General features: G+C 41.4%; 1 protein-coding gene across 5 annotated transcripts in view; it reads left to right on the top strand.

Annotated features, from left to right (window-relative positions):
- The window catches only part of LOC110505195 (mediator of RNA polymerase II transcription subunit 12), a 100,446-nt gene that overhangs the window by 42,423 nt on the left and 32,210 nt on the right, over window positions 1–25,813 (top strand). For all 5 annotated transcript variants that reach the window (XR_016491732.1, XM_021584246.3, XM_021584245.3 and 2 more), the window contains 8 exons: window positions 17,471–17,650; window positions 19,663–19,734; window positions 20,231–20,391; window positions 23,151–23,312; window positions 23,586–23,697; window positions 23,910–23,999; window positions 25,245–25,354; window positions 25,524–25,659. Coding sequence is in view for 4 of the 5 variants with exons in the window: in XM_021584246.3 (XP_021439921.1) it covers window positions 17,471–17,650; window positions 19,663–19,734; window positions 20,231–20,391; window positions 23,151–23,312; window positions 23,586–23,697; window positions 23,910–23,999; window positions 25,245–25,354; window positions 25,524–25,659 (1,023 nt within the window). In the remaining variant the exon portion in view is untranslated. The remainder of the gene's footprint in view (window positions 1–17,470; window positions 17,651–19,662; window positions 19,735–20,230; window positions 20,392–23,150; window positions 23,313–23,585; window positions 23,698–23,909; window positions 24,000–25,244; window positions 25,355–25,523; window positions 25,660–25,813) is intronic.

Below are 25,813 nucleotides of genomic sequence, written 5' to 3'. Positions count from 1 at the left end.
TGTGCAATATACGACTGATTGTTGTCCTATGGACAGAGTCTCCCACCTCAGCTGTAGATCTCTGCAGTTCATCCAGAGTGATCATGGCTGCATCTCTGATCAGTCTTCTCCTTGTATGAGCTGAAAGTTTAGAGGGACGGCCAGGTCTTGGTAGATTTGCAGTGGTCTGATACTCCTTCCATTTCAATATTATCACTTGCACAGTGCTCCTTGGGATGTTTAAAGCTTGGGAAATATTTTTGTATCCAAATCCGGCTTTAAACTTCTTCACAACAGTATCTCGGACCTGCCTGGTGTGTTCCTTGTTCTTCATGATGCTCTCTGCGCTTTTAACGGACCTCTGAGACTATCACAGTGCAGGTGCATTTATACGGAGACTTGATTACACACAGGTGGATTGTATTTATCATCATTAGTCATTTAGGTCAACATTGGATCATTCAGAGATCCTCACTGAACTTCTGGAGAGAGTTTGCTGCACTGAAAGTAAAGGGGCTGAATAATTTTGCACGCCCAATTTTTCAGTTTTTGATTTGTTAAAAAAGTTTGAAATATCCAATAAATGTCGTTCCACTTCATGATTGTGTCCCACTTGTTGTTGATTCTTCACAAAAAAATACAGTTTTATATCTTTATGTTTGAAGCCTGAAATGTGGCAAAAGGTCGCAAAGTTCAAGGGGGCCGAATACTTTCGCAAGGCACTGTATCATACATACAGAAACTAGGTCAAATATGGGAGAGGCGTTGTGCCGTGAAGTTTTGCATGGTGTAGCCTCCGACACATTAGTGCGGCTGGCTTCCGGGTTGGATGCGCGCTGTGTTAAGAAGCAGTACGGCTGGTTGGGTTGTGTATCGGAGGACGCATGACATTCAGCCTTCGTCTCTCCCGAGCCCGTACGGGAGTTGTAGCAATGAGACAAGCTACTACAACAATTGGATACCACGAAATTGGGGAGAAAAAAAGGGGGTAAAATTCAAAATAAAAAAAATCATATCCCGATTATAGTGACAAATGATCACGGTATTGTTAAAATGTGCTGGAAATGTACTGATACACAAACGGAAATCATTTCACCAAGGTTTATATACAAAACCAACAAACAACAAATAAAGTTAGCAGCACTATGCACTTTTTGTGTGCATAAACATAAAAATAATAACATTAAAGATGGCACCATGTGGCTTTGAGAGAAGTTTCCGTAGTGCAGGTTTTAATGAACACAACCTTAAGTAAGCAAATCAAATGTGCATATAAAAGCAACACAAGTAAAGCAATGTGCATGTAAGAACAATACAACTATATGTAAACACATCCAATGTGCAGGTGTTGACATTAAAATAACAACACACAAAATAGAAACAAATCAAATGAACAGCACTGATTGCATGTCCGTTCTCACCTTCATAAAGAAATAAGGTGCTGCTGGCCTAACATCCTGTATGTATGCATCTTTGTTCATTTGAGATTGAAAAGTAAAAATGTCATCATAATTACTTTGTCCGGTTTAAGTAGTGATCTGCGACGGGAGACAATGTGCCCGCTGGCACTGAACGCTCTCTCTGCTGGTTGCTGGGTTGAAAAAAAGCTTCCTGGCAACACTGGCAAGGTGAGGCAGCTCTGATGCATGGCCCTTCCACCACACCAGTGGATCCTCTTCTGCTGGAATGGGTGGCAGAGACGGGCAGACCTTGATCTCTTCTTTCACTCTTTCTTCTGGGGTGGTCGGAATCTGACCCTCTTTGCCTCAAGGCAACAGAGAGGTGATCTTTCTCAGCAACCGAGCCAGGCCTTTCCCCTCCGATGCCGCTGTGGGGATGTTGGTGGTGGAGCTGCTGCTGGTGCTTTGTGGTTCTTCCCTGACTTGTCCAGCTGCCAGCTTCAAGGCCTCCTGGACACAGCTGTCAGTGTCAACTTTTACCGCCTCAGGCTCATCTAAAAAGCTCCTTTTGAAGCGGGGGTCAATGAAACATGCCATGTGCATGACTCTCTTTGCCTTCTCTGTTTATCTGTTGTTAAGGCCTTCTCTCATTACCCTTTTCATCTCTTTGGTCAGGGATGGATCTGTATCCTTTTCCACCAGAACATCACGGGTGATGTAGTCCAGGACAGGCTTGATGGCTGACAGTGTCACTCGTGTCTCTGAGCAAGTTTACAGATGCACTTGTCTCAGAGGTTTAAGGAGCTGGCACATTTGCTCCATGACACTTATGTCGGCATCCTTGGGCATCAGGTGCCATGTTCCTCTTTCTCCAGCCAGTGTCGCACAGACTGGATGCTGTTGGCTGAGGAAACGCTCAAGCATGTTGTGTGTAGATCCCCATCACCACATCATGGATCAGAGCCTTCTGTGGCATGTTGAGGGCAGCTAGCTTTTCTCTCAGTTCTCTCCTTCTCTTCCTGCTCCGTGAGAAGCCTTGCACCAGATGACGGCAGGCCTTGACTGCTGTGTCAACTCTCTGAATTTTCAGAGCCTTTGAGACGGCCAGGTTCAAATTATGGCCAAAGCACCCATGGCATCATGTCCTTTGCAATCTAATATGAAAAGGGCTGCAGTGAAGTCTTGAGCATTTTTTGATGTGGGTGCATAAGCAGCCTGCCTTTTTTTAAATGCTTGCTCGAGTGTCTGTGTCACAACTGTAGATGAGGGACCACTGGGTTTGCCTGCTGCACACCCACTCTGTAAACAAGGGAATAGCAAATGTATTATTATTGTTGGTGTCCTTACGTTATAATTATTATTCCCTCTCACCACACACACACACAGTCTATCTTCTGTGTTGCATTTGAGTATATGCAATGACCCCATGCACAATTTACATAAATACAAATGAGTCCTCTTAGCGTGAAGAGGGATCAAATTCGACAACATCCAGTGAAATCGGAGCACGTCAAATTCAAAATACAAAATTGTAATATTAAATATTCATGAAAATACAAGTGTCATACATGATTCTTTAGCTTAGAATCTTGGTAATCGAACCGCGTTGTCCGGTTTACAATGGGCTTTACGGCAAAAGCATAGCATTCGATTATCTGAGGACGGCGCCCCACAACAACATGTTTTCAAACCAGCACAGGCGTCACAAAATCATAAATAGCGAAAAAATAAATCACTTACCTTTTTGAATGTCTTCTTCTGTTTGCATTCCCAAGGGTCCCAGCTACACAATGAATGGTTGTTTTGTTCGATAAAGTCCTTCTTTATATCCCAAAAGGTCAGTTTAGAAGGCATCATTGAGTTCAGTAATACACCCATTCAACATGCAGACAAAGAAGTCCCAGAAGTTCCCCGTAAAGTTAGTCCAAACAAGTCAATCGACATTTCTAATTAATCCTCAGGTAGTCAATTCTACCATTTATATGCATTATCCTAGCTTCTGGGCCTGAGTAACAGGCAGTTTACTTTGGGCACGTCAGACAGGCGGAATTTCAGGATTCTGCCCCCGACACTAGAAAGGTTGAGAAGACAGTGATAGTAATTGCAGTGAGCCCAACAATTGACAGGAGTCTTGTATATAGTGTTTCTCCTGTTGGAACACTTTTACAACCAAGTCGACGTCTGCCGGGTTTTAAATTAACAAAATATGTTAGTTGGGTGACTAAACTACATAACGTGTTATCGTGTGCAATGGGCGAATAGAGTCTGCAGACACACAACGCATACAGCAGCAGCAGTTTTTCCAAGCGTAGGTAACAGTGAAAGCTTCAGTTTAGATTATTGACAAGCTATTAGCAAGTCAGACACACAAACCATGACATTTTCCCCAATTTCCGAAGTCCCCACAATATGCATTGAGCTAAAAGTTAGCTTACCTTGCATTCACTATAAAGTAGTGGGTGGTGGTCACGAAGATGACTCGAGATTGGAAGTGTTGCACCCTTTCGCATGTTCTACAGACAGGGTGACCATCTTTGATTAAGTTTCCCTCAGCACTCTTGTAAAACTCAAAATATGACCACACTTCAGATTTGGTCCTCTTAGAAGGTTGAAAAATCTCTTGAGCGCTGTCACTGCCTTCCGCCATGTTTTCACACAAAGCAAAACCCACATTGCATGCTGCACCTGTGTCAGCCTGTTGCTAGCTTTGGTTGATGCTTGACAGTATTTACCGAGAGTTTTTCAAACCATGGTAATCAAACACGGTTTTATAGGTAATTAAGATTTGTAACGGTAATACTAACTGTCGGGATTTTTTACCATGGTTTATCGTGAAACCGGTAAACGTTTCATCCCTATTTTGGATTTGGGGACTGTGAAAAGACCCCTGGTGGCATGTCTGGTGGGGTAAGTGTGTGTCAGAGCTGTGTATAAGTTGACTATGCAAACAATTTGGGATTTTCAACACATTAATGTTTCTTTATAAAAATAAGTGATGCAGTCTCTCCTCAGCTCTTTACACGTTTGACGTTAGAGAAGCTTCCATTAAAGAAAACCTTTTTGAGTTCTATTAGACAGATTGCTCTGAATCCACGATATGGCAGAGGTTGAAAAGCCACAACACAAGTTTTTTTCAACATCAGTTTATGGTCAATAATATCAAAGGCTGTACTGAAATCTAACAGCACAGCTTCCACAATCTTTTTATCAATTTCTTTCAACCAATCATCAGTCATTTGTGTTGGTGCAGTACATGTTGAGTGACCTCTGTAAGCATGCTGAAAGTCTGTTAATTTGTTTTTCAGAGAAATAGCATTGTATTTTTTCCAACAATTTGCTAAGAGCTGGCAGCAAGCTGATAGGTCTGCTTTTAGAACCAGTAAGGGCCACTTTACCACTCTCGGGTAACGGAATTGCTTTGGCTTCCCTCCAGGCCTGAGGACAAACACCTTCCTCTAGACCAGTGCTTCTCAATTATTTTCTGTTACGCCCCCCCCTAGGAAAAAGTAAACATTTTGCGCCCCCCAACTCTCTGCCGCGACTGTAAATAGTATCATTTGTCTATAAAATTGTTATAAGTACACCTCTGCATAACATTGTATCCTTATTAACATTAAAGAAAACAAAAAAATAAAGAAATATAGATCAACTTACAACAAAGAATAACTTTATTAATTAACATTGTTTTTTTGTCTGTAACAGAAAAGACTTAAAGTGCATCAATTTGCCTGAAATTTAAAAAAATAAATAAATCATGTCTTATTTAAATTCTTATTTAAACATCAAACACATTTTTTTTACCATTTGATAACTGAAAAATATAATGAAATATAATCAATAAATAATAATAAATTCAAATTGATCAGCAACATTAACTCAGGAGCACAATATATGAAACACTTTGACCTATAAAACAAAAATGAATAAAACAATTTGTGCTGATTTTTTTTTTAAATCAAAATTAAGTCAGGATTAATGGCTACAATGAGCACGTTTTGCAGAGCACAGCTTTTCGAAGTGGGGTTTGAAGCATGATACTGCAACTCTCAGCTCCTGCTCAATGTTTAGCTGGGACCTGTACTTGGTCTTCAGTGCAGCAACAGCAGAGAAGCCAGTCTCACAAAGATAAGATGTTGACAAAAGGAAGAAGAATGCCCATGGCCCTCTGCCCTAAGAGTGGATACTGCCTCTCTACACTCAGCCAGAATTCACTGTGTCTGTGATGTGAACCTCAGTCTCAATGTGGAGTCAGACGTCATATCAATGAACTGGTCCTCCTCTGCAGAGCTGAAACCAGTTGGAGCTGGTGCATTGAAATGATCTCTCACCCAGTCATAATGGGAACTGTTTTCAGGGAAGTACTTTTTAAAGAATCCCATCAGTGATGAAATATGCTCCTTAATATACGGAATCACTGAGGTGGCATCATAGTCAGTAGTGTCAACAAATTAATGCAGGTTCTCGAATGAATCATTATTTCCTTCATCAAGTCGCCTGCCCCACATCAAGCTTTCGAGTGAAAGAGCTGATCTTGTTTGTGACCTGAGGGAGGTGTTCATCTTTCCCTTGAAGCTGTAGATTTAGTTCATTTAGCTTTCCAAATATGTCACTCAGGTAGGCCAGTTTTGCCAGGAAGTTCTCATCACTAAATTTTTTCTGCGAGGTCATACTTGTGCTCCTGCTCCGAAAACATTCTTATCTGCTCTCTGAGCTCAAAAACTCGGGACACGACTTTTCCTCGTGACAGCCACCTTGCTTCACTGTGAAACAGCACAGCTTGATGTTCAGCTCCCATCTCCTCACAGATAGCAGAGAAGACTCTTGTTTTTAGTGGTCTGGTCTTTATAAAATTGACTACATCTACAATGTCAGTCATAACCTCAGGTGCCTTGACGCTAGTGCTTCTTCTCTCTTTTGAATAGCTCTTCAGCTGTGGCTCTGTCTCTGACATATTTACAAAAAAGTAGATCCTCACACAGGGAGTTTGTCATGTCAAAACGTACATAAGAGATAAACAGTCTTTGTTGCGGTCAGTTGCTTCATCGAACAGTAAGGCAAAGCATTTGTCTTTGAGTTTATCTACCAGCTGTTCTTTAAGATCGTTTGCAATGTAATTTATACGTCTGGCGACAGTGTCATTGGACAGAGGGATAGTTTTTATTTTTGCAGCACTTGCGTCATATAGAATAGAGATATAGAAATCTGGGCAGGACATTCATTTTAATTACATTGATTCTACCCAGTAGAGTGAGAGGTAAGTCCATCCATTTACAAAGGTCATCCTCCACTCCACCTTTTGCAACAAACTGGCCAGATTGAGTTTATAGAGGTTGTTCAGATTACCATCCACCATTATACCCAAATATGTGAAGCCCTTAGGCGACCATCTAAAAGGAAACTTGTGCTTGATGGTATGATGGTCAAAGACAGACAACGGTAAGATTTCGCTTTTATCAAAATTGACCTTATATCCAGAGAAATAACTATAACACTGTAGTAGGATCTGCAAGTGAGAGAGGGAGTGTTCTGGGTTTGTTAGAAATAAGATAAGGTTGTCCGCAAAGAGTGATAATTTATGGGTATGGGGGCCCACCTCAAAGCCATGTATGTCAGGGCACGTTCTAATAGCCTCAGCCAATGGTTCGATGGCGAGGGCAAAGAGGTGGGGGCTAATTGGGCAACCTTGTCTGTTCCCCCTATAAAGAGGGAAAGAGGAGGAAGTAATCCCATTGGTAGCAATCCTAGCTTTAGGAGATTTGTAGAGTGATTTTATCAAATTTACAAACAACCAAACTTTTCCAAGACGCGAAATAGGTATGGCCATTCAACCCTATCAAAGGCCTTTTCAGCGTCGAGGGAGACTGCGACACTAGGTATTTTGTTTTTGTTAGCAAGGTGAATTATATCAAAGAACCTTCTGAGATTATTGGAGGACAATCTATTAATTATGAAGCCAGTCTGATCTGGGTTGATCAACAGGGGAAGACATGACTCCAGTCTCTTCGATAGCATCTTGGTGACCAGTTTACAATCTGTGTTAAGGAGAGAGATTGGTCTATAGGAGGCGCTCTTTAGCGGGTTTTTCCCTTTCTTGTGGATTACAGTAATCACTGCTTGAGAGAAGGACTCTGGAAAGCAGTTGTCTTCTCTGGCTTTTTTAAGTACCTCCATAAGGTAGGGGACCAACATCTCCCTAAATTCTTTATAGAACTCTGGAGGGAAGCCATCCTCCCCAGGAGATTTATTGGCCTCCAACAATTCAGGAACTGAGAAGTGTTCACTCAGGCGCTCGCTGTCTTCCCCTGACAGGCATGGGAGGTTGAGAGAGGAGAGAAAGGAGTCGATCTCTGATAGATCGTCGCTTGATTGGGAAGTGTAGAGGTCTTCATAGTATTTCTTAAAAGTATTATTAATTTCAGTAGGGTCGAAAGATATCTCATTAGTAAGAGTTTCTATGGCATTAATTGTCCTCTTACTTTCCTCTGCTTTCAGTTGCCATGCCAATACTTTGTGAGCTTTCTCTCCAAGCTCGTAATAACGCTGTTTTGATTTAGTGATGGCCCTCTCAGCTTGATATGTGTTCACAATATTATATTTAAGTTTTTTATTTACCAAAAGCCTGTATAGATCTTTAGTCGGGCCTCTTTGGTAGGTTTTCTCTAGCTCGGAGATCTTAGATTCAAGGGCACTCAGTTCCGCACTGTGTTTTCTCTTCAGCCCTTTAGTATAGGAAATAATCTGTCCCCTCAGATAGGCCTTCAATGTGTCCCAAAGAATGAAGCTGTCAGGAGCAGAAGGTTTGTTGTGTCAAAGTAAAAATATTGATCTGCTCTTTGATGAATGCACAAAATTCAGGTTGCTTTAGGAGTGTAGAATTTAGTCTCCATCTATATGCTTCATTTACCTTGGTAGGAATGGAGATTAATAATACCAGAGGAGAATGGTCACTAAGCAATCTGGGGAGATACTCGACATCTAACACTCTATGAAACAGTTGTGTCGAAAGTAAAAAGTTATCTATGCGCTTGTGTGTCTTGTGTGGGTGTGAATAAAAAGAGTAGTCCCTATCCTGTGGGTGCAACTGTCTCCAGATGTCTAGTAAATTGAGATCTTTCATGAATGACATGGTGAGCTTGCCGGCTTTGGTAAGAAGTGAGGGTTTATCAGAAGACCTATCAAGAACTGTATCTAAGCAAAAATTAAAATCTCCTCCAACCAGTAGCCATCCTGGTGGTGCTTGAGCGACCTGAAGGAAGACATTCTGAATAAACATATGGTCATCGAAGTTAGGAGCATAAATATTCAATAGGGTCCAAGACTCTGAAAACAAACCTGCCAGAGGGATCAGAGATGGTGTTGTTGACGCAGAAGGGGATCTGTCTACTTATCAAAATTGCAGTTCCTCTTGCTTTGGAGTTAAAAAAGGATGCAAAAACTTGTCCTACCCATTCCCTCTTCAATTTCTTGTGTTCAGTGGCTGTAAGATGTGTTTCTTGTAAAAACACAATATCAGCCTTTAATTTCTTAAGGTATGTATAGACTCTTTTCCTTTTAATCAGGCTGTTAAGACCTTTTACGTTGAATGTGACATTTTAGTGGATTAAGCATAGGTTGGGTTTCAAATATGTAACTGAATATAAATCTATCATATGCAGATAATTAGGAAATGTTTCAACTTTGGTTTGAGCACAAAAGTGACCTATGTGTCTCTTTAGGAAGGAAACAATAAACATAGAAAAAAGGAAGAAAAAAATAATAAAAATCCCACCCACCCCGATTGTCAGACTAAAACAACAATCCCAACAATCTAACATGAATACACTTGTAGAGATACGTTGCTGCTCGCTTTTCATCTTGCTTTTACTAGCTAAACCTTGGCGTAAACTAAAACATGCGACCTCTCTAAGTTGAAAACAAACATTGTGAATAGATATTTATGGCTGAATATTTACTCCCCACGGTAAGGGCTGCTTGAGTCTCTTTTCGAAAGATTAACATAAATGAGGGGGAAAGCAGTGGGCCTAAGCCCACTTATTGCTTCACCCAGTAGATATCTACTAAACCAAAATATACTCTCCTGTAAATGTAATAGAACTCACCCCGGAAAGATACGGTTAGTTGAAAATGTACAAATCAATTATAGTGACCGGGAGATACCAGCAGTTCAGTCCGGATAAGAGAACACAAACGAACTGCATTTTATCCCCCAGAGAGACCGTCCTGGCTCAGACGTTGCTCAGTTCTTTGAGAAAAGTGTGCACTTCTCCCGGTGTGTTGAAGAGATGGCTTCGGCCTTTGTACTGAACTTTCATCCGCGCAGGGTGGATGAGGTAGCCAGCCGGTGATGTTCTTCTCCTTCAGTGCTTTGGCGGCAGGTCTGAACTGCTTGCGACGTCTGGCGAGTTCCGCGCTCATATCTGGGAAAAGGCTGACCCTCTTTCCATCGATGGTGATGTCCCCTTTGGCTCTTGCGAGTTGCAATATCTTCTCTCTGTCTTGGAAACGGAGGAACCTGATCAGGACGGCTCGTGGGGGCTCATCTGGCCGGGGTTTCGGCGCTGATGTTCTGTGGGCGCGTTCGATTTCCAGCGGCTTGGTGAAGTTGATTATGCCTAGGACCTCCGGGATCCATTGAGTGAAGAAACGGACCGGGTCACGGCCCTTGCTGTCCTCTTTCAATCCCACCACACGGATATTACTACGTCTACTCTGGTTCTCCATCTGATCTACCTTGTTTTTGAGGTAGGCATTGTCCTTTTGCAGTTGTATCAAGACCTGGTCATGTCTAGCGATGGTATCTTCAACTGTGCTAATGCGCAACTCTGCCTCAGTCGTTCTCCAAAGGAGATCATTCATGGAGGATTTCAGGTCGTCAATGGAAGAATGGAGATTAGCCGATTTCTTATCAATTTTCATAGAAAGACCTCTGTTACCATCCTGAATTTCCCGGAGGAGAGTAGCCAGCATGTCGGCAGGCTCGCAAGAGGCTGCTGAGAGCAACAGTCTGGAACTGTCGTCTGAGTTATGAGGGCTAATGCTAATCTTGCTAGCTGTAGCGTTATCGTTATCTTGGGAATCAACAACGTTTTGGTCGTCCTTCTTGCCTCTCGGTCGGAGATCCATGGCTCTTTGGGAAGGTAAGTACTTGACAATTTATCAGCCGATGTTAGAATATTGTTTCAACGTTGTTATTTAGGTAAAAATAGCATAACTTTGAAGAGCTCGGTTTGTCAACGTCTGCTCAGCTCCGCGGCATCACGTGCTCCGCCATTGTGGATGATTTTTAAGGCTGTAACTTAACAAAATGTTGAAAAAGTCAAGGGTCTGAATATTTTCCGAATGCACTGTATATATGTATAAACAGTGCCAGTCAAAAGTTTGGACACGCTTACTCATTCAAGGGTTTTACTTTTATTTTTACTAATATCTACATTGTAAAATAATAGTGAAGACATCAAAACTATGAAAATAATGGAATCATGTAGTAACCAAAAAAGTGTTTGAAGAATATATTTTGATTTTTTTCTAAGTAGCCACCCTTTGCCTTGATGACAGCTTCTCTCAACCAGCTTCACCTGGAATGTTTTTCCAACAGTCTTGAAGGCTTTCCCACATGCAGAGCCCTTGTTGGCTGCGTTTCCTTTACGCTGCGGTCCAACTCATCCCAAACCATTTCAATTTGGTTGAGCTCAGGTGATTGTGGATGCTAGGTCATCTGATGCAGCGCTCCATCACTGTCCTTGGTCAAATAGCCCTTTCACAGCCTGGAGATGTGTTGTGTCATTGTCTTGTTAAAAAACAAATGATAGTCCCACTAAGAGCAAATCAGATGGGAGAGCGTATGGCTGCAGAATGCTTTAGTAGCCATACTGGTTGTGTGCAATGAATTCTAAATAAATCAATGACCAGTGTCCCCTGCAAAGCACCCCCGCACCGTCACACCTCTTCCATGCTTCACGGTGGGAAGCACACATGCGGAGAGCATCTATTCACCTACTCTGTCTCACAAAGACACGGCGGTTTGAACCAAAAATCTCAAATTTGGATTAATCAGACCAAAGGAGGTTATGGACTTGGTGTTTTACCAAGTAGAGCTATCTTCTGTTTACCACCCCTACCTTGTCACAACTCAACTGATTGGCTCAAACACATTAAGAAGGAAAGAAATTCCACAAATGTATTTCACAAGGCACACCTGTTAATTGAAATGCATTCCAGGTGACTACCGCATGAAGCTGGTTGAGAGTATGCCAAGAGTGTGCAAAGCTGTCATCAAAGCAAAGGGTAGCTACTTTGAAGAATCTCAAATATAAAATATATTTGGATTTAACACTTTTTTGGTTGCTACATGATTTCATGTGTTATTTCATAGTTTTGAGGACTTCACTATTATTCTACAATGTAGATAATAGTCAAAATAACGAACAACCCTGGAATGAGTAGGTGTGTCCAAACTGTTGACTAGTACTGTGTGTATATACACATTAAAACCTCCCCCATACGATTTTCTGTTGCTTCTATATGTTATATCCTTGTGTTGCCAGTTCTCTATCATCAAATTAATTATTTAAGTGATTCTCAGAAATGGCTAATATATGAATGTAATCTGATGTTAGCAAGTTATTGATTTCATTAACCTTATTTTGAAGGCTACATATGAGCTATTTTTGGCCCTTTACTGGGTAGCTTTTTTGAGAGAGAAATAATATGAAAAAGAGCAAACAAAGAAAGAGAGAAAAAATATACATTCAGCAGTCCATTAATCCAGTGTGTGTGTATGCGGGCTGTGGGGTGGAAGTTACGAACCCATAGGCTTGTCTCCCTCATCCCTTCCAGGCTTCTGGTTGGGATAGTGGACAAATAGCCTGTCATAGCGTTTCTAAGCAATGTCCCCACGCGCTCTGGCAGCTTTCTTTGCTGGGATAAGTTGTTTCCTCTTCTGACGCACAGCTTCAGGATAATCCTCGTTGAGGAATACATATCTACTTTCCTCTCAAGTTCTTGGCTCTTTCCAAAACAGCTACCTTGTACTTGAACCTCAGGAACTTGACAACTATCGACCTGGGCCTGTCACCTGGGCTGGTGGTGGATTTTCCCGTCCTGTGGGCACGCTCCACCTCAATCTTTCTGTGGTCCGTCTTCCAATTTCTTTGAGATTTCCCTCACTTTGTCCTCAATTTGAACCAATGAGAAGTTGCCACATGTAGCTATGAGTACAGGACTGAAACCCCTACACAGATTCTAAACAGATGTTGAACTGAAGAACAACTATTTCCATTGATCTTTAATTCCCTATTGACCTCTAGTCCTTTGTGTTGTGTATTATCTTAAAATATTCTTATAACCTCCATTGCAAACTGTGTGTTTTAAATTATGTATTTGGTGACGTGAATTTATTTAGTCTAGTTTTATCTAAAAAGGTTAACTTTTTATGTTTCATGGTCCTCCTTCCACTGAGGCACCTCCACTGCCTGATACTCTGAGTCAAGGTTGACCTACCCCTTACTCCACTCCTTTCCTCCACAACACTACCATTTACAAGACTTGAGTCATGCCCACTACTTGTGTTTTCCACAGAGAAGCATATTGTGTAAATAAGTTGCCGAGTTTTAACAGGCACTCTTTGTAAATCAGAATGTGCTCTTAACATAAATAAAAGGGAGTATGCCCAGTCTTTGTCAACCGATTGTGTACAATGGTAAAGAAAACAACTCAGTCAATTAGTGATTTCACTATTATTAAGACAAGACCCAGATGGCAAATATAAAGATGCAGTCTATCTAAAACAAAATCGGGGGCCTCTTACACTTCAGTGTTGTGATGTCAAAATGCATAGCACTAAGAATGAAAAAGGTTTTACCAGGTATTGTTCATCCTGATTGGATAGGTTTTTTACATGGACGATACATTGGAGAAAATATAGAACAACATGAAACATCTAAGAAGCCAGACCTAGTATTTATAGAAGATTTTGAAAAGGCCTTTGATAAATTAAGACAGGATTTTATTTATAAATGCCTCTTGTAAAATGTGTAAATGTATAGCAACCTCAGGTGTAAAATTGTAAATAGCGTCTACTTCTCAGAGTTCTGAACTGTCAAAAGGAGATAAACAAGGGTGTCCGCTGTCACCATATCTATTCGTTATGGCCATCAAAATGCTAGCTATTAAAATCTGATCAAATTAGAGGATTAGAAATCCAAGGCTTAAAAACAAAGGTGTCCATGTAAGCCGTGGATTCAAGTTTTATATTAAGTCTTCAAGCTAGATCCCTGTAATCATTGAAGATCACTTTTCTGGACTCTCTGGACTAAAACCTTATAAGTGTACAGTATTACGTTTTGGATCTTTTAAAAAATACAGCTGTTACATTACCCAACAGTTTACCTAGAACATGGGCTGACGGTGAAGTAGACATATTTGGTATTCATATCACAAAATATATAAATTAGCTCTCCACAAAGAATTTCAATAAACTAGTAAAACATAGACAAATACCTGTCTATTTGTGGAAAAATTGCCCTGATTTAACCATAGGACTAATTTACTTACGGCGCAGCCCTACTCCTGATGATTTCATTTTTCAAATCCTATGAGGGAAAAATATTTTGCTTTCTGGGAAGCTAAACCAGACAAGATAAAGTGTGCCTGTCAATATAATGAATATGGACTGGGTTGGTTAAGATTATTAAATATAATAGCACTAAACCTCTCTCAAAGCTTCACTTATGCAAAAGTTTCATTTGAACCCTAAATGGTTCTCAAGTAGATTACTAAGAAAATTGCCTTTTTGCCATGTCTCATTTTCGATGAATTGAAAATGCTTATTTTTTCAAGGTGTCTCTCTTTTTCAAACAAGCATTGCAGAGCTGGCTACAATTTCAATTTCATCCCCCTGAAAAGATGGAACAAATATTACAACCAATATTATGGCTTGACTCAAATCTGCTGGTTGATGAAGGACCTGTATTTATGGAAAATATGTTTTGAGGGTATTTTGTTTTTAAATTATATTGGAATTGTGGAGTTAGCAGAATTGTATGGGAAGTTCTGCTCAATCCAAGATTACAAGCAACTGATTATATCATTGCCCCAAAAATGGAGGAGGCAGCGGAAGGAGGTAGGGAACTGGTCTGTCTGCCGAATATAAAGGTGCAAAACTGGCAGAGGAATAAAAATAGCATAAATAGCTAAGTATCCCATTTTCATTTGAGGACCAGAATCTTGACAGCTGTGCCGTTGCGAATTTTGATGTACTTATTCCACGGTACAGGGTGTCTGAGTTAATACATTAATCAGAGCAAGATTCAAGACTTTATGCTTCTCAGCTAAAATTATTGTACAGAATTCTTGCCACCTACAAAATTTGGATTATTTGTGGCATACAATCATTGCAGCTCTGCAGATTTTGTTGTGAGGAGACAGAATCAATAGACCGTTTGTTTTGGTATTGCCCTCAGGTTGCATGTTTCTGGTCTCAGGTTTAGGAATGCCAACAGCATACCACCCTGCATACCACTGCTGGCTTGCTTCTGAAGCTAAGCAGGGTTGTTCCTGGTCAGTCCTTGGATGGGAGACCAGATGCTGCTGGAAGTGGTGTTGGAAGGCCAGTAGGAGGCACTTTTTCCTCTGGTCTAAAATGTATCCCAATACCCCAGGGCAGTGATTGGGGACACTGCCCTGTGTAGGGTGCTGTCTTTCGGATGGGATGTTAAACGGGTGTCCTGACTCTCTGAAGTCATTAAAGATCCCATGGCACTTGTCGTAGGGGTGTTAACCCCGGTGTCCTGGCTAAATTCCCAATCTGGCTCTCAAATCATCATGGTCACCTAATAATCCCCAGTTTACAATTGGCTCATTCATCCCCTTCCTCTCCCCTGTAACTATTCCCCAGGTTGTTGCTGTAAATGAGAATGTGTTCTCAGTCAACTTACCTGGTAAAATAACTGATAAATAAAAAAGGAATGAGTGAAAATGTATTGCATTGATCTAAAGTTGACCCTATAAATAGTATTGTTGGGAGATCTGTAGAGACCGGGTCAGTCAATTAGTAGTAATAGTAGTATATTAATACTGTTAGTAAAAGTATTTATCTTAGATTCAAATTGTACAGTGCCCTCGGAAAGTATTCAGACACTTTTGACTTTTTCTACCTTTTTATTACGTTACAACCTTATTCTAAAATGGATTATATATTAAATAAAATATATTAAAAAATCCTCTGCAATCTACACAGAATACCTCAATAACAAAGTGATTTTTATTTTTTTATTTTTTTACATTTTAGCAAATAAATAAAAATATTCAGAACCTTTGCTATGAGATTTGAAATTGAGCTCAGGTGCATCCTGTTTCCATTGATCATCCTTGAGCTGTTTCTACAACTTGATTGCAGTCCACCTGTGATAAATTAATTTGATTGGACATGATTTGGAAAGGCACACATCTGTCTATATAAAATGCACATGACAACCCTCTTGGAGTTTGCCAAAAGGCACCTAAATACTCTCAGACCATGAGAAACAAGATTCTCTAATCTGAAGAAAGCAAGATTAAACTCTTTGGCCTGAATGCCAAGCGTCACGTCTGGAGGAAACCTGGCACCATCCCTACGGTGAAGCATCATGCTGTGGGGATGTTTTTCAGTGGCAGGGACTGGGAAGACTAGTCAAGATTGAGGGAAAGATGAACGGAGAAAAGTGCAGAGATCCTGCTCCAGAGCACTCAGGACCTCAGACTGGGGCGACGGTTCACCTTCCAACAGGACAATGACCCTAAGCACACATCCAAGACAACACATGGAGTAGCTTCGGGACAAGTCTCTGAATGTCCTTGAGTGGCCCAGCCAGAGCCCGGACTTAAACCTGATCGAACATCTCTGGACAGACCTGAAAATAGCTGTGCAGCGACACTCCCCATCCAACCTGACAGAGTTTGAGAGCATCTGCAGAGGAGAATGGGAGAAACTCCCCAAATACAGGTGTACCAAACTTGTAGTGTCATACCCAAGAAGACTCCAGGCTGTAATCGCTGCCAAAGGTGCTTCAACAAAGTACTGAGTAGATGGTCTGAATACTTATGTAAATGTGATATTTCTGTATTATATATATATATATATATATATCAGTAAAATGTCTAAATATGTTTTTGCTTTGTCATTATGGAGTATTGTGTGTAAATTGATGAGAGAATCAAGTTTAGAATAAGGCTGTAACGTAACAAAATGTGGAAACAATCAAGGGGTCTGAATAGTTTCCGAAGGCACTGTATGTTAAACATCACAGCATAGTTGAAAGATGTACAGTATTGTGCGTAGAAATCCGAAGAGGGTGGCCAGTAGAGCTAGATGGGATGGGCTGAGGGTTGGGATGGGGAATTGGAGACAAGTGGGAGTGGAGTTGCTGGGCGAGGGATAGAATGATAGTCAAAGATAAAAGTAAAAAAATAAAGTCAATAAAACGTATCAAAAACTAAGTTTGAATAACACTGAGGGGCATTGTTACTGCTAATGCCTGTTTGCCTGAGGCTGATGCCGTGCAGGTGTTTGGACACATGCTAATTTAAATGCACACACATGCACATACATGGAAACACACATACACACACGTAAATAGTGCCATACATGTACTCACACATATTCAGTTGGCCTTGCTGTTATGATTTTTGCATATTTCTTTCCCTGTTTTCCTTTATCTTTTTTTCTCTTGTTTGTTTTGGTGGTGGTGGCTGATGGGTTTCTGGTTCGGGTCCCTGTTTTTGACCTTGTGGGAGATCTGTTGACGTGCACTTGAGCATGGCGTTGACCCTAGTTGCTTCTGTGGCTCTGGATGGGAGTCTGTTAGATGACTAATGTGATGTGGATGGTGAGCAGCTTCACTGCAAGTAGATTGTATTAAAAAAATATTTTAAAAATCAGGTAAAGTAGTGAATAAACTCCTCATAGGAAACAAAATTGAGTTTTCTAATTAGGAGTTTAATTTCGGGTTCACTTCCTGCATTGACTGAATTAAAAACTGAATGGGGCCAAACAATGTTCAGTACATACCCCTTGGTGATCTCTACCTATCATCACACATCTCTCCCTCCATCAGGAGTGGGTGGGCGAGCGCTGCCTCAAGTCCCTGTCGGAGGACAGCAGTGCCCTGCAGGACCCGGTGCTGGTCAACATCCAGGCCCAGCGGCTGCTGCAGCTCATCTGCTACCCTCACCGCCAGCTGGACAGTGAGGAGGGGGACAATCCCCAGAGGCAACGCATCAAACGCATCCTCCAGGTCAGCCCACACAAGACCTAAAACCTTTTTCTGGAAATTACTTTGAAATGGTTTCTTTGAAGCCATCGAGGCCAGTTGTAAGTGAATCAGTGTCAGCCCTAGAAGATCGTTGGGGATGGCGGAGAGAGCACAGCAGACTGCACATCCATTACAAATGGGGGGTTGTGGGTGCTAGAATTAATCAGTGGGTGAACTTTCTCTGAACCCTGGCTGTAGCTCAGCAGACCACATTAGGAAGCATGAGTTTTCTGAATGTCATTACTGCCATCTGCTGACTAAAGCAGTGCTACAGGGAAAGTGGTGAACTTTGATGCTACAGTGCCTTGCGAAAGTATTCGGCCCCCTTGAACTTTGCGACCTTTTGCCACATTTCAGGCTTCAAACATAAAGATATAAAACTGTATTTTTTTGTGAAGAATCAACAACAAGTGGGACACAATCATGAAGTGGAACGACATTTATTGGATATTTCAAACTTTTTTAACAAATCAAAAACTGAAAAATTGGGCGTGCAAAATTATTCAGCCCCTTTACTTTCAGTGCAGCAAACTCTCTCCAGAAGTTCAGTGAGGATCTCTGAATGATCCAATGTTGACCTAAATGACTAATGATGATAAATACAATCCACCTGTGTGTAATCAAGTCTCCGTATAAATGCACCTGCACTGTGATAGTCTCAGAGGTCCGTTAAAAGCGCAGAGAGCATCATGAAGAACAAGGAACACAACAGGCAGGTCCGAGATACTGTTGTGAAGAAGTTTAAAGCCGGATTTGGATACAAAAATATTTCCCAAGCTTTAAACATCCCAAGGAGCACTGTGCAAGTGATAATATTGAAATGGAAGGAGTATCAGACCACTGCAAATCTACCAAGACCTGGCCGTCCCTCTAAACTTTCAGCTCATACAAGGAGAAGACTGATCAGAGATGCAGCCATGATCACTCTGGATGAACTGCAGAGATCTACAGCTGAGGTGGGAGACTCTGTCCATAGGACAACAATCAGTCGTATATTGCACAAATCTGGCCTTTATGGAAGAGTGGCAAGAAGAAAGCCATTTCTTAAAGATATCCATAAAAAGTGTTGTTTAAAGTTTGCCACAAGCCACCTGGGAGACACACCAAACATGTGGAAGAAGGTGCTCTGGTCAGATGAAACCAGAATTGAACTTTTTGGCAACAATGCAAAACGTTATGTTTGGCGTAAAAGCAACACAGCTGAACACACCATCCCCACTGTCAAACATGGTGGTGGCAGCCTCATGGTTTGGGCCTGCTTTTCTTCAGCAGGGACAGGGAAGATGGTTAAAATTGATGGGAAGATGGATGGAGCCAAATACAGGACCATTCTGGAAGAAAACCTGATGGAGTCTGCAAAAGACCTGAGACTGGGACAGAGATTTGTCTTCCAACAAGACAATGATCCAAAACATAAAGCAAAATCTACAATGGAATGGTTCAAAAATAAACATATCCAGGTGTTAGAATGGCCAAGTCAAAGTCCAGACCTGAATCCAATCGAGAATCTGTGGAAAGAACTGAAAACTGCTGTTCACAAATGCTCTCCATCCAACCTCACTGAGCTCGAGCTGTTTTGCAAGGAGGAATGGGAAAAAAATTCAGTCTCTCGATGTGCAAAACTGATAGAGACATACCCCAAGCGACTTACAGCTGTAATCGCAGCAAAAGGTGGCGCTACAAAGTATTAACTTAAGGGGGCTGAATAATTTTGCACGCCCAATTTTTCAGTTTTTGATTTGTTAAAAAAGTTTGAAATATCCAATAAATGTCGTTCCACTTCATGATTGTGTCCCACTTGTTGTTGATTCTTCACAAAAAAATACAGTTTTATATCTTTATGTTTGAAGCCTGAAATGTGGCAAAAGGTCGCAAAGTTCAAGGGGGCCGAATACTTTCGCAAGGCACTGTAAGTCTCTCTGTGACAACTTAACTGTTTGGAGATTGTTGTGATGTGTACATCTAAAAGTTGTGTCCCATCCTCCCGGCTCTAGAACATGGACCAGTGGACGATGAGACAGTCGTCCCTGGAACTGCAGCTCATGATCAAGCAGAGTACTAACAACGTACGTAACCAGACTCCAGTGTCCTGTAAGGTCCTCAAGACACTAACACTTCCATTTAATCAAAATTAAGCATGATATTACATTTACATTTTAGTCATTTAGCAGATGCTCTTAACATTAATTGATCTTTTAAGTTGCTCTGGTTAAGTGCCTCGCTCAAGTGCACATCACCATATTTTTCACCTAGTCGGCTCGGGGATTCGAACCAGCGACCTTTCGGTTACTGGCCCAAACCTCATAACCGCTAGGCGGTCTGCCACCCAATGATATTGCAAGGATATTGCTCAAAATATAGATTTTGAATACAATCCATCTGTAAAGTTCACAAGTGTGCCTCTGGTTCAATTGAATCCATAGAGATATAGAATTAAAGTGGCTTATGTCAAAACCCTTCGTAACTGTAGAATGTGCTAGTATTGGCAGCAGTCTTTGTCAAGGATAGGTTCCCTGTCATTGAGTGCAAGTGGATGAACTCGTATTTATTGTCTCCCTACAGGAGCTGTACTCCCTATTGGAGAACATCGCCACGGTCACCATAGAGGTGTTCCAGAAGTCAGCGGAGATGAACTCCAACAACCCCTCAGGAAACATCTCGGCCGGCGCCGGAAGCTCTACCTCCAACAGCAACAACACTAGCAAGATGAAACCAGTGTTGAGGTGTGTGTGTTTGTGTGACGTTTCTAAATTCTCCCTCCCATTTACAAATACAGTTGAAGTCGGAAGTTTACATACACTTAGGCTGGAGTCATTAAAACTCATTTATCAACCACTCCACAAATTTCTTGTTAACCTGTAGTGACACCCCCATCCCATGAACGGGACCGTTGTCATCATCTGACACTAATTAGCATAATGCAACGGACACAATCTTCCTAGAAAATCTTCCTATTCATGAAAATCACAAGTGAAATATATTGGAACACAGCTTAGGCTTTTGTTAATCACCCTGTCATCTCAGATTTTCAAAATATGCTTTACAGCCAACGCTAGACAAGCATTTGTGTAAGTTTATCATAGCCTAGCATAGCATTATGCCTTGCTAGCAGCAGGAAACCTTGTCACGGAAATCAGAAAAGCAAAAAAATGTAATCGTTTACCTTTGATGAACTTCGGATGTTTTCACTCACGAGACTCCCAGGTAGACAGCCAAAGTTAATTTTTTCCCCAAATATTATTTTTGTAGGTGAAATAGCTCCGTTTGTTCTTCACGTTTGGCTGAGAAATTGCCCGGAAATTGCGGTCACCACAACGCCGAAAAATATTCCAAATTAGCTTCATAATATCGACAGAAACATGGCAAACGTTGTTTGGAATCCATCCTCAAGGTGTTTTTCTAATATCTATTCGATAATATATCTGTCGGGACAATTCGTTTTTCACTAGGACCGATTGGAGTAATGGCTACCTCTGTATTTTACGCGAGAATCTCTCTCGGAGCCACCATGTGACCACTTACACAATGTGGCCGCCTACGGCTATTCTTCAACAGAAATGCGTAAAACTACGTCACAATGCTGTAGACACCTTGGGGAATACGTAGAAAGCGTAAGCTCGTTGATGGTACATTCACAGCTGAATAGGGAGTCATTGGAACGCAGCGCTTTCAAAACCTGGGGCACTTCCGGATTGGATTTTTCTCAGGCTTTTGCCTGCAACATCAATTCTGTTATACTCACAGACAATATCTTTACAGTTTTGGAAACGTTAGTGTTTTCTATCCAAAGCTGTCAATTATATGCATATTCTAGCATCTTTTCCTGACAAAATATCCCGTTTAAAACGGGAATGTTTTTTTTCCAAAAATGAAAATACTGTCCCCTAACACCAAGAGGTTAATTAACAAATTATAGTTTTTCCAAGTCGGTTAGGACATCTATTTTGTGCATGACACAAGTCATTTTTCCAACAATTGTTTACAGACAGATTATTTCACTTATAAATCACTGTATCACAATTCCAGTGGGTCAGAAGTTTACATACACTAAGTTGATTGTGCCTTTAAACAGCCTGGAAAATTCCAGAAAATTATATCATGGCTTTAGAAGCTTCTGATAGGCCAATTTACATAATTTGAGTCAATTGGAGGTGTACCTGTGGATGTATTTCAAGGCCGACCTTCAAACTCAGTGCCTCTTTGCTTGACATCATGGGAAAATCAAAAGAAATCAGCCAAGACCTCAGAAAGACATTGCAGACAAGTCTGGTTCATCCTTGGGAGCAATTTCCAAATGCCTGAAGCTACCACATTCAACTGTACAAACAATAGTACGCAAGTATAAACACCATGGGACCACGCAGCCGTCGTACCGCTCAGGAAGGAGACGTGTTCTGTCTCCTAGAGATGAACGTACTTTGGTGTGAAAAGTGCAAATCAATCCCAGAACAGCAGATGCTGGAGGAAACAGGTACAAAAGTATCTATATCCACAGTAAAATGAGTCCTATATCGACATAACCTGAAAGGCCGCTCAGCAAGAAAGAAGCCACTGCTCCAAAACCGCCGTAAAAAAAGCCAGACTACGGCTTGCAACTGCACATATAACAAAGATCGTACTTTTTGGAGAAATGTCCTCTGGTCTGATGAAACAAAATAGAACTGTTTGGCCATTATGACCATCATTATGTTTGGAGGAAAAAGAGGGAGGCCTGCAAGCTGAAGAACACCATCCCAACCATGAAGCACGGGGGTGGCAGCATCATGTTGTGGGGGTGCTTTGCTGCAGGAGGGACTGGTCCACTTCACAAAATAGATGGCTTCATGAGGCAGGAAAATTATGTGGATATATTGAAGCAACATCAGTCAGGAAGTTAAAGATTGGTCGGAAATGGGTCTTCCAAATGGACAATGACCCCAAACATACTTCCAAAGTTGTGGCAAAATGGCTTAAGGACAACAATGTCTAGGTATTGGAGGAAACTTCTGACCCACTGGGAATGTGATGAAAGAAATAAAAGCTGAAATAAATCATTATTTCTACTATTATTCTGACATTTCACATTCTTAAAAAAAGTGGTGATCCTAATTGACCTAAGACAGGGATTTTTTACTCTGATTAAATGTCAGGATTTGTAAAAAAAAAAAAAAAAACGGAGTTAAAATGTATTTGGCTAAGGTGTATGTAAACTTCCGACTTCAACTGTATGTAGGAATACTGAGTTCACTGATAAGTCACATGGTAAAATGGTTATTGTTCTGTGAGATACATTAAAACTAGAATATATCATAGGTACTACCAATTGTCAAATTTAAACCAGATAATATCCATTGTCTTCACAATATCTTTTGGTAAAACCATTTGAAATGGCTAAAGCAGTGTTTCCAAACTGCAGTCCCGAGTATCCCAATCATGCTTTCTCATTGTTGGTGAAATCTAACCTCAGTGTAAAATCTCTTCTTTTTGTTTGTGTACCCCCCAGTTCGTCAGAGCGGACAGGTGTGTGGCTGGTGGCACCACTGATTGCCAAGCTGCCCACCTCAGTCCAGGGCCACGTCCTGAAGGCGGCAGGGGAGGAGCTGGAGAAGGGCCAGCATCTGGGATCCTCCTCACGCAAGGAGAGGGACCGGCAGAAACAGAAAAGGTCAGACAACTCACACCCGAGGAACCCCTTTTTTGTCCTGGTCCCGACAGATATACAGTATAGATCAATAAATACACAGCACAGGACAGACCCCTTCTTTCAGAACAGTTTGTTTTAGTGGGTGTCAAAAACAGGGGCTTTATGAGGTGCTATTTTGGGTTATGTAAATAATGCTTATTTTATCAACACGGTTGTACTCTCATCCAGGAAGCATAGTACTCCGCTCTATTATGATAGTATTTTGCCCCAGCTTTCACATTTGTCTGTCTCCAGCATGTCTCTGCTGAGCCAGCAGCCTTTCCTATCTCTGGTGCTGACCTGTCTAAAAGGCCAGGACGAACAGCGAGAGGGCCTCCTCACCTCCCTCTACAGCCAGGTGCAGCAGGTAAGACCCAACACAGCCTCTCCCCCATCTTCTTATCCCTCCATAAGGCCAAAATCCCAACTTGAGATTGTAAGGTTTCATTGACATCCTTGCACGTTTTACACAAAAGTCAGTGTGTGCATCGCAAGTGAGGATTCTGCCCTTGTGCTCACTGTTGGCCATATCTGCCATCTCATGCTGACTGATGCTATGGCTGCATTTCCATCTTCCAGATTGTAACGAACTGGCGGGAGGACCAGTACCAGGATGACTGCAAGGCCAAGCAGATGATGCACGAGGCACTGAAGCTGCGGCTCAATCTGGTGAGGTTTCTTAGTCACCACTACCATCATAGTCATGTGATTTCGCTGTTATGCCTGACTGAACGTGCTAAATTGTCCAATATCAGATAAGGCCAGACAGACAGAAAGTACCTCTGAAAACAAATCAAACCCAGTTAGTTACTGCTACATAATACTTATGTTTTGTCCATTAAAAGTACAAAGAGATGTAGAGGTTGAAAATGTATTAAGAAAAATACATGCAAATTCTCTGGCGCCTTGACATAAGTTTCATGGACGTTTCTGAATTGCATGCTAATGCCCCGTTTACATCGTGACGTATTTAAATGTTGTTTTTTTTATTTCACTAGGCAAGTCAGTTGAGAACATATTCTTATTTACAATGACGGCCTAGGAACAGTGGGTTAACTGCCTTGTGCAGGGGCAGAATGACAGATTTTTACCTTGTCAGCTCTGGGATTTGATCTAGTAACCTTTCGGTTACTGGCCCAACACTCTAACCACTAGGCTACCTGCCGCTCCTATTCGTATTTCATTACGCCGTACGTCAACTTTATGCAATCTCGTTACTCTACTGGAAGGAGAGCATAGAATAGGATTTCACAATGCAAAAGAAGATCGAGGAGAGTCTCTCGTCAGAGATGGCATTTATTTTGAGAGATTGCAAAATATTACCTTTTCATTCAAGACAGGATAAATATAATGTTTCAGGTGATAATAAAACATGTTTTGTTTAGTTACTTTTTCCTCAACTTGTTTCTATAACGTTCTAGCAAGTTAAGCTAGCTTGCACTGTAAAGCAGCTAGATAGCTAAAAGCGAGGCTAGGTGGAAGATACCACTTTAGCTAGCGACCTCCACCTAATAATTATCATCAAAAACATGCTCAATTACCATCAAAATAAACTTAAATGGGAGACAAGTCATATAATTGGCTTAAAAGCTTATAGGAATGGGTAATTGTTTACAAGCTGCTAGCTATCCCATGAAGCTATTACAGAAAACCACATTTTCATCTTCTACAGTTTGGTAACTTCCTGTCCTTCAATGGGCTCTGGCTGGACTGAAGACGGTGCAAAGTTTGGAAAATGTAAAAGAATGCAGCGTCCTTCTCGCAAGCCTTCAACCGCAAGAGGGCGTTATGATTCCACTCCGTTGTGGATGTCCCCATTGAAATGCATGACATCCGGCGCAATGTAACAGAGTGCTTATGGGTAATGTGAACAAGGCTTAAAATGAAATTGGATGTCTTGTCTTTGCTCTCCAGGTAGGTGGGATGTTTGACACGGTACAACGCAGCACACAGCAGACCACCGAGTGGGCCGTGCTACTCCTCGACATCATCAGCAGCGGTACAGTGGACATGAAGTCCAACAAGTAAGTCCCAACACGCCTGCTCACACATTTTTTACTTCATCACTTTACTTGTGTTCATTTGTTAAGATTGTAATGTCAACATGTAAAGTACCTGACTGACGTGTGTGATTTCTCTTCTCCCTCACTCTGCCTGTCCATCTCTCTCGCTCTCTTCCTTTTTCTCTCTCAGTGAGCTCTTCACTACGGTACTGGACATGCTGAGTGTGCTGATTAATGGCACGCTGGCTGCTGACATGTCCAGCATCTCTCAGGGCAGCATGGAAGAGAACAAGAGGGCTTACATGAACCTGGTAAAGAAGCTTCGGGTAAGATCACACTGGATTTACACTGAGTGTAGAAAACATTAGGAACACCTGATCTTTCCATGACAGGCTGACCTGGTGAATCCATGTGAAAGCTATGCTCCCTTATTGATGTCACTTGTTAAATCCACTTCAATCAGTGTAAATTAAGGGGAGG

This window comes from Oncorhynchus mykiss, chromosome 25 (genome assembly GCF_057628025.1).
Source record: "Oncorhynchus mykiss isolate SJ-2025 chromosome 25, ASM5762802v1, whole genome shotgun sequence".
In the NCBI taxonomy this organism is placed as follows: domain Eukaryota; kingdom Metazoa; phylum Chordata; class Actinopteri; order Salmoniformes; family Salmonidae; genus Oncorhynchus; species Oncorhynchus mykiss.
The sequence above is the reverse complement of the archived record's forward strand: the minus strand, read 5'-3'. Positions and strand labels throughout refer to the sequence as shown.